At 52.3% G+C, this 9065-nt stretch overlaps 2 protein-coding genes across 6 annotated transcripts; one reads left to right on the forward strand and one right to left on the reverse strand.

Moving 5' to 3' along the window:
- Window positions 1-1184: 1184 nt before the first annotated feature.
- Window positions 1185-5203, forward strand: LOC123159941 (pentatricopeptide repeat-containing protein At1g62260, mitochondrial). 5 transcript variants are annotated; one of them, XR_006479927.1, is made up of 4 exons: window positions 1185-3225; window positions 3621-3695; window positions 4746-4891; window positions 4966-5203. XR_006479927.1 is itself a non-coding variant. In XM_044577749.1 (3 exons), exons 1-3 carry the CDS (start codon window positions 1279-1281, stop codon window positions 4492-4494), a joined length of 2025 nt encoding a protein of 674 aa, XP_044433684.1. In that variant the 5' UTR covers window positions 1185-1278; the 3' UTR covers window positions 4495-4880. The 5 variants fall into 5 exon arrangements, 3 of the variants coding, with proteins under 3 accessions (XP_044433684.1, XP_044433682.1, XP_044433683.1); XR_006479928.1 differs by lacking the exon at window positions 4966-5203 and having other exon boundaries at window positions 1185-3332; window positions 4492-4880; XM_044577749.1 differs by lacking the exon at window positions 4966-5203 and having other exon boundaries at window positions 4492-4880.
- Window positions 5204-5726: 523 nt separating this feature from the next.
- Window positions 5727-8128, reverse strand: LOC123159943 (ATP-dependent zinc metalloprotease FTSH 6, chloroplastic). Its single transcript, XM_044577750.1, has 2 exons — window positions 6564-8128; window positions 5727-6479 (listed from the first exon to the last, which is right to left on the reverse strand). The coding sequence occupies exons 1-2, from the start codon at window positions 8027-8029 to the stop codon at window positions 5897-5899; spliced, it is 2049 nt and encodes a 682-aa protein (XP_044433685.1). The 5' UTR covers window positions 8030-8128; the 3' UTR covers window positions 5727-5896.
- Window positions 8129-9065: the final 937 nt, after the last annotated feature.

Here is a 9065-nt window from a genome sequence, read left to right on the forward strand (position 1 = left end):
CTGATCATTTTGCTGCAGATAATTAATCTCTAGGGGTGGTTGAATTGACAACTCAGCTGCTAATACTTACAAATATTCTTTGGCTTCCCTTGTGTCGAATCTATAAATTTGGGTTGAATACTCTACCCTCGAAAACTGTTGCGATCCCCTATACTTGTGGGTTATCAGTCCATTCCATCAACAGATCGGGTTCGATGCGGCTCGGCAGGTGACACATGTGCCTCTTTCGGAGTTGTCGGGCGATGCATGTCGTCGGCAGGTGAAGCCACCGGTGGATGCGCTACCGGCGGATGCTACGCACGACGTCTTATACGGAGACGTCAAGTCATGTCTCTACCTGCAGGTGATGCACGGTGGCTCTGGCGGACATGTCATGTTTAGCCTGTTGTTGTTGGATCAAAGTGGTGCGACAGTAGCGGAGGCAGGCGGTATGTGACGTCTTTGTCTTCCGTTGCCTTCTCGAGAGGTATTCGACTATCAAGGCGTCGGTAGACGGATAAGGGTGGATGGTATAGACGGCTTCAACAACGAGTTTATACACTTCGATGGAAACACAAGATCTCTACTTGGGCTATGTCGCCACGTGCCTATGTCGTGTCATTGCTGAAGGTGGTGGATTGAAACTTGGCTTTGGGGGTGAAAATTCAGAGTTCGCCATCATCGGCGCACGTGCGGCGATTCCTTCTTGAAGATGTAGCCTGGGAGTTGTGTATTTTTCGTTTATGTTGTGTCTTGTATCATAGGGTTAGTCTGGGGGAGTTACTCTCGCAAGGTATACGGCCTCAGAGTTTGTTTTCCGCTTTATTTTCAGGTCGATGGTGTTCGGCTGCTGAGTTTTGCACTATTAATAATATATGGTTGTATGCATAGTCCAGATGCAGAGGCCGGGTTACCTTCTTTCAGAAAAAAAAATCACCTTTATACCTAACAAAAAGATACTCCATCCGTTCCTAAATGTAAGTCTTTTTAGACATTTCAAATAGACTACAACATACAGATGTATATAAACATATTTTAGAGTGTAGATTTACTCACTTTGCTCCATACGTAGTCATTTGTTGGAATCTCTAGAAATACTTATATTTGGGAACGGAGGGAGTAGATGAGTAAAGTGGGTCATGGAACACAAAAGTCATATTAACGGGTTTGTGTAATAAAAACATTTCTAATCATAGCCTGTGAGTTTTGGTCTGACCAAACCACCTCAACGTCACCGGAAAAGCGCACACCTGAACCCAAAGTACCCAGGTCCCAGACCGCCGGATCCTTTGAATCCTGATGCGGAGATGGCCGCCTCCCATCTCAGGCGTCGCCCACCGCCGCGCGGCGTCCGCGGCCGCGGCCGCGGCTACGGTTGCACCCCCCACCGGCGAGCTGGTCCGGCAACACAACCGCTCCCTCGCGGCTCTTCTCCGCCGCGGCCGCCTCGCCGCAGCCTGGCGCCTCTTCGACGCTCTCCCAGTCCGCGACGTCGTGACCTGGAACTCGCTCTTAGCGGCGCTAGCCCGCCGCAGCGACGTAAGCGCTGCCAGCGCCTTTTTCGCCTCCATGCCCGTCCGGGACGTTGTGTCATGGAACACTCTCCTCGCCGCCTACTCCCGCTCGTCGCACTCCCATCACCTCGCCGCCGCGCGCCGCCTGTTCGACGAAATGCCACAGCGCGACGGCGTCACGTGGAACACCCTCCTCAGCGCATATGTGCGCCGCGGGCTCATGGGCGAGGCTGGGAAGCTGTTCGACGAGATGCCGCAGAGGGGCGTCACTTCTTGGAACACGATGGTCACCGGGCTCTTTGCTGCTGGTCAGGTGAGCAAGGCCCTCGACATGTTCAATGCGATGCCTGTGAAGGACTCTGCGTCGCTGGGCACACTGGTGTCTGGGTTAGCCAAGAATGGCCGGTTGCATGAGGCAGAGGAGCTGTTGACAAAGCGCTTGATGGTGACAGATATGGACAAGGCTGTTGATGCTTACAACACACTCATCGCTGCGTACGGGCAAGTTGGGAGGGTGGACGATGCCAGAAGATTATTTGATATGATACCCAGAGGTCAGAATCAGCACCAGATGAGCAATATGAGGGTGTTTCAGAGAAATGTTGTGTCATGGAACACAATGATGATGTGCTATACCAGAACTGGAGATGTTTGCTCAGCTAGGATGCTGTTTGATGAGATGCCGGCTAAGAACTTGGAATCGTGGAACACTATGGTTGCTGGGTATGCCAAGGTGTCCAATATGCAGGAAGCAGAGAAGCTGTTTTGGGAAATGCCAGACCCTGATATGGTGTCTTGGAATTTAATCATACGAGGATTCACACAGATAGGAGAGGTTGAGCATGCCCGTGGATTTTTTGATAGGATGCCAGAGCGTGCAATCATCTCCTGGAATACAATGATATCAGGTTATGAACAAAATGGGGACTATGATGGTACAATTGAGCTATTTTCAAAGATGCTAGAAGTTGGTGGGATGCCTGATCGGCACACCTTCTCTTCAGTTCTAGCAGCATGTGCGTCGATCCCTATGTTGCCCCTTGGAGCTCAGCTCCACCAACTTATTGAGAAGTCGTTTCTGCCAGATACTGCAATTAGCAATGCCCTTATAACAATGTACTCCAGAGGTGGGGCAATAACTGATGCGGAAGCCATCTTCAATCAGATGCATACGCAAAAATGTTTAGTGTCTTGGAATGCACTGATTGGAGGTTATGAACACCATGGTCGTGCAACAGAAGCCTTGCAGCTGTTCGAAGAAATGAGGAGAGCCGGGGTTATGCCAACGCACATAACTTTCATTTCTCTTTTGAGTGCATGTGGAAATGCTGGCCTTGTGTCCGAAGGATGGAGGGTTTTCCACACCATGGTCCATGAGTATGGCATTGCTGCTAGGATTGAGCACTACTCAGCACTCGTCAATCTCATAGGTCGACATGGTAAGCTTGACGATGCATTGGAGGTAATCAATAGCATGCCAATTACTCCAGACCGATCTGTGTGGGGATCTTTCCTCGGAGCATGTACTGCGAAGAAGAATGAACCACTGGCTCACATGGCTGCAAAGGCACTATCCAAGATTGATCCTGAGAGTTCTGCTCCATATGTTCTGATTCATAACTTACATGCTCGTGAGGGAAGGTGGGGAAGTGCATCTGTGGCAAGGGAAGAGATGGAACGGAAAGGTGTTCACAAGCATCCTGGGTACAGCTGGATTGATTTGCACGACAAGGTGCATGTCTTCAACGCAGGAGATACCTCCCATCCCTTTATCCAGGAAATATATTTAGTCCTAGAATGTTTTGACATGTCATCTAGAGATTGGAGCTAGACGGCACGGTGAGATTGTTGTAATATTTATATGCAACAAAGAAAAGGATTTTGCAGTGTAGAAACAAAGACATGTTTTCTGCCTTTGATTCTTCTTGACTTGTACATATCTCATTCATGTACTGTTTGTACCCTTCCCAACTCAGCTAATTTACAAACTCTGTTAATTGAGCTCTTATAGCCATCTGTTACATTTGTTGATCTGTGTGCAATCTCCTAATCAAAATAATCAAAAAAATGTGAGTTGATGCATGAACAGCTAAAGTAGACTATTTAAATGATTTATTTTTTCGACAGTGGGCTTATTTTGCTGGCTTTGTAAGGCGGGAGTTGCACAAGCCAAGAAACATGGGGATGAGCCAGGCAACTCAAGTGAGTTTGTATTACTCCCACTTATCTGGTACACATGTGTTTTGATAAACTTTAAGTGTTGTTTCACATCTGGAAAAGCAAGGTGAAATACGGGGTGGCTGTCTACTATAAGGGATTTCTTTTTCCAAAACCAGATACACTTTAGAATTTGGGGAGGGAGTGCTATACTATTGCTATAATCTTTTTTTTTCGAAAATACTATTGCTGTAATCCACCATCTAGATGAATGAACAAACACCCTTTCCTAATTGTCTGTTGGAATTTGATGAAATCTTGATTTATCAACCAAATGGTCCAAAACTATTCCATGAACATCTCAAGCAATGAACTAATAAATGGGTATTTTTGGCCAAAACTCTACAGTGTTAGGCTTATCTTTCGTTTTTCTGACTGATTAAGGTAGGACGAGTGGAGTACAGAGTATTCCTAGATAGTTTAAAGCCGAACAGGAGCGAAAACAAGTTTCATGAATATCAATTCGATTAAATGTTACTCTATAGGCAATGGATAATTAAAAAATGGAATGGGTGGGTGATGAAAGTCTTACAGTTCCAAGAAGTATAAATATTATCTCTGGAAAACAAAACATGCAGACTCTAGCCGAAAAGTTTTGATTAGCCATACTCAGTGCACGAACCCCCAGGCATGTTCCGCCATTACCAAAACTAATTATTAATTACCACGCAACCCAATCACAGTATTTACTCCCTTTTCTGTAACTCCCGATCCATTAGCCACTCTTTGAATTAATTCCTTGCATGATTCTCAACATTATTAGCCGTTTCCATCTTCCTAGTGATACAAGCATTTAAGAGCTGGGTTTGCCTTTCATCCGCTCCATATATACTCCTTCCGTCTCCCATAAGAGTATTTGGCAGCCCACGTTCTAGATCTCTCTAGAAAGAATGGATTCCAATGGAGAACAAAGGTATCTTTTTTTCTCTGATTTCATACATCATATGGTTTGACAAAGACAGTGGACAGGCGTACATCAGAAAGTAGTGCCTTTGTTATTGCTAAGTTGATCCAGTTCTTCTTTTCATGCACCAGCTTCTGGCCTTATGGGCCATGTGTTTGGCATGATAGTTACCTGCTTGAAGAGGAGGCGCTCCTCTGCAGTCTACCCTTCCCGAGCTACGGCTGCCAACCCTTGTGCTCTATCGGCCCCGCTGTCGCGCAGAGCAGCAGTCTACAAGGTACGTTATGCAGAGCAACTTCTGGAGTATTTGATTTTAGTGCTACTTTCTGAAGTTGTAGAGCTCGCATGCAGCTCCCTGTCTCGTTCCTTGCGACACAGGCGAGCTGGATACAAGCTTTGATGATGATCTGCTGAGGTGCTGGGAGGCTATTGAGCAATCTGATAACAACACAGAAGAGAGTGGGAAGGGGCTGCCACTAGTGTGTTATGGCGAGGAGAACGGAGCAGCATCCAACGCCATGAGAACAGACTGCGTCAGATCAGAGAGGGTGCTGACGTTCGAGCTCGTGTCGCAGTACTTCTACATGCCGATCACGCAGGCGGCTCGAGAGCTGAACGTCGGGCTCACCGTCCTGAAGAAGAGGTGCAGAGAGCTTGGGATTCCCCGGTGGCCGCATCGCAAGCTGAAGAGTTTGCAGGCCCTCATCAACGACGTCGAGGTCCCCTCTTTTATCCATACTAGTTTTCCTATCTCTGATTCTGAATCTGCTAGAAATTCACATCCGTTTCACCATGTAAATGCTCTGCGATGTCGGTCATGGTTGCAGGTCCTGCAGGAGGCAGGCAAGGCGAACGAGGACGGGCAGCTGAGGGCGATGGTGGAGATGCTGGAGCAGGAGAGGCGGCTCCTGGAGCAGAAGCCGTACGTTGAGCTCGAGGAGAAGACGAAGAGGCTTAGGCAGGCCTGCTTCAAGGCCAGCTACAAAAAGAGACGACTCTTGGCTCTTGAACCTGGGGATGCATCCAAGTACTATTGACGCAGAACGTCTCGCATACATAGCCCAAGTGTTTCTTCAGTTACAAATGTTTTATTAGAGTCTTGTGCATTTCAGTTATGATGGCAGAAGAATTGAGCTAAACACCTGCTTGTATGACAAAAATTACTAGTACTAGTTCTATCAAGCATGTGATGTGAGGCACCATATATACATTCATATTTACATCACGCTATATATGCTATCGTCCCACAGCCTGCAATACACAATTCTACTGCTGTGAAGTTTCAAGCAGTGACCATGTCCGTCCTCGCGGCCGTGTCCCTCTGCTCTCTGGCGATGTCGACGTACTCCGACAGGATCGCCCTGAACTCATCGCCGGTGAGCGTCTCCTTCTCCATGAGCACGTCGACCAGCTGGTCGATGGCGGGCCGCGTCCTCCTGACGTGCGCCTTGGCGACCTCGTAAGCTTCGTCGACGATGGCCTTCACCGTCCTGTCGATGTCGGCGGCGAGCTTCTCCGACATGGAGTTCCTGGCCAGCATCCGCAGCACCACGTCCCCGCTCTGCGCCGCCTGGTCCGTCAGCGCCCACGGCCCGATCTCCGACATGCCGAACGTGGTCACCATCTGCCGCGCCACCTGCGTCACCTGCTGCAGGTCCCCCGCCGCGCCCGTCGTCACCTCCGGCTCGCCGAAGATCACCTCCTCCGCGGCCCGGCCGCCCAGCCCGCCGACGATCCTCGCGAAGATCTGCCGCTTGGACACCAGCGTCGGGTCCTCGCCCGGCAGGAACCACGTCAGGCCTCGCGCCTGCCCCCGCGGGATCAGCGTCACCTTCTGCACCGCGTCGTGCCCCGGCGTCAACGTCCTGCAGTTGAATCCATCAGTCTTTAGTGCAATCGAGAGAAATAATGGTGTCAAACGAGAAGAGGGATGGTGCATGTGTGCTTACGCGCAGACGGCGTGGCCGATCTCGTGGTAGGCGACGAGCATCTTGCTCTTGCCGTCGGTCATGCTGGTGCCCTCGAGGCCAGCGACGATGCGGTCGATGGAGTCGTCGATCTCCTTGACGGAGACGCGGTCCTTGCCGCGGCGGCCGGCGAGGATGGCGGCCTCGTTCATGAGGTTGGCGAGGTCGGCGCCGCTGAACCCGGGCGTGCGCATGGCCACCACGCCGAGGGACACGCCGGGGTCCAGCTTCTTGTTGGCGCTGTGCACCCTGAGGATCTCCTCGCGGCCGCGCACGTCGGGCAGCCCCACGGACACCTGCCGGTCGAAGCGGCCCGGGCGGAGCAGCGCGGCGTCGAGGATCTCCGGCCGGTTCGTGGCGGCAATGACGATGACGCCGCTGTCGCCGCGGAAACCGTCCATCTCGGTGAGCAGCTGGTTCAGCGTCTGCTCGCGCTCGTCGTTGCCCCCGCCGATGCCCGTGCCGCGCTGCCGGCCGACGGCGTCGATCTCGTCGATGAACACCAGGCACGGCGCGCTGTCCTTGGCCTTGTTGAAGAGGTCCCGCACCCGCGACGCGCCCACGCCCACGAACATCTCGATGAACTCCGACCCGGACAGCGAGAAGAAGGGCACGCCGGCCTCGCCCGCGATCGCCTTGGCCAGCAGCGTCTTCCCCGTCCCCGGCGGGCCCACCAGCAGAACCCCCCTGGGGATCCTCGCCCCCACCGCCGTGAACTTGTCCGGGAACTTGAGGAACTGCACGATCTCCTGGAAGTCCTGCTTCGCCTCGTCCACGCCGGCGATGTCGTCGAACGTGACGCCCGTGTTGGGCTCCATCTGGAAGTTGGCCTTGGACCGGCCGAGCCCGAAGGGCAGGCTCGGCCCGCCGCCGGGCGTGTTCATGCCCCCCGACGACCGCAGGAAGAGCGAGGCGAGGAAGAGGAGCGGGAAGCCGAGGTTAAGCAGGAGGCCGAGGACGTCCAGCCCGACGTTGGGCTCCACCGGCTCGGCCGCCAAGTCGACGCCTTTCTCCCGCATCTGCCGGACCAGCTCGGCGGGGAGCCCCGGGAGCTGCACCTTGACGCGGCGCGCCCTCGCCAGCGCCGGCTCGTCCACCTCGGCGACGGCCACCGTGCCGTTCTGGAACAGGTCCACCTTCTTGACCGCGCCAGCGTTGAGGTACTCCAGGAACCTGGAGTAGGACATCCGGTTCGATGTCAGCTCCTCCGGCGCCAGCACCGGCGGTTGATCAGCCCGTGCCGGCCTTGCCACGGCGAGCCCGAACCCGAGGCCCAGGCCGGCGCACCGGAGCAGCCCCCGCCTGCCGAGGAGCCCGGCGGCGTCTGGCGACCGGGGCGTGGTCTTGGCGGGAGAGGCCCGCCTCTGCGGCGCCTGCTTGGCGACGTCCTGCGCCTTGCAGACGGACAGGTGGCTCGTCGTCGTCAGCGACATGGCCGTGGGCGACATGCCAAGCTTACTGTTACTGATCGACCAGGCTACCAATTGGCTAGTGGCAACTGAGCGAGCAAAATGTGACAGAGTGTGGTGCTGTTGCCTGTTGCTCACGGGTTTTGGAGGGAACGTAGTACGGCAATTCATTCCGTGTTTAAATAGCTTGAGGTCACGGTGACACACTGACGCGGTGCTCATGTGGATGAGAGATCGCTGCAGTTTGGGATTTCTCCGGTGGTTTCGTGAGGGTGTTGGTGAGGTTGTCGTGTTCGTCTTCTCGTAGGATCCAGAGACGGCGGTCGGATGGAGAATTCTGGCGCGCAATCGAGGCGGGGCAGCCAGTTGGATGGCCCGCGTCCGGTCACGGCGGCGCACCGTCGTTGTCCCCCGGGTCCGGCGGCGCTATCCACGTCGCGATGCAGTCGCACGTTGGGCTCGGCGCGCTCATGGGATGTACACTTGCCCGATGGTTGCTTTTTTTTTAGGATCATGCCCGAACATGTTCATGAGGCCTTTTCTATTAAAAAACGAATTTCATAGCCAACCAACCTGTGGTTAAGATGGTTAGGTGGACAGGGGTATACTAACCAGTCAGGGTTCAAATCTTGGTGCTCGCATTATTCCTGAATTTATTTGAGGATTTCCGGCGATGCGCTTTTAGTAGGAGGAGACGTGCGTGCGTGCCTTCATGGGGTGAGTTTATGTGTGTGTATGAGCGCTTGTGTCTGATGCTTTTAAAAAAAGGAATTTCATAAAACAAATTGAAGGAATGAAATTCTTAGAAAAAAAATTATATGTTGGTTGTTTGATTAGTAGGTGTCGATCCTATAGCAATTTGGAAATGTTTATACATAACCGTTTATACTACATTTCATGGTTAATCTAACATCCGCTCTAATTTCTTGAAAATAATTCTTTGTTTTTTATGTAGTCATCAAATAAACTCAAATCCGATAGGATTTGCATGCACATGACATTCCATTCATGTGTTTTGCATTCCTATGTTTTCATTGCGAAGCAGGGGGGCCTAAAGGACAAAAGCTAGGCATAA

Source organism: Triticum aestivum, chromosome 7B (assembly GCF_018294505.1).
Source record: "Triticum aestivum cultivar Chinese Spring chromosome 7B, IWGSC CS RefSeq v2.1, whole genome shotgun sequence".
Taxonomy (NCBI): domain Eukaryota; kingdom Viridiplantae; phylum Streptophyta; class Magnoliopsida; order Poales; family Poaceae; genus Triticum; species Triticum aestivum.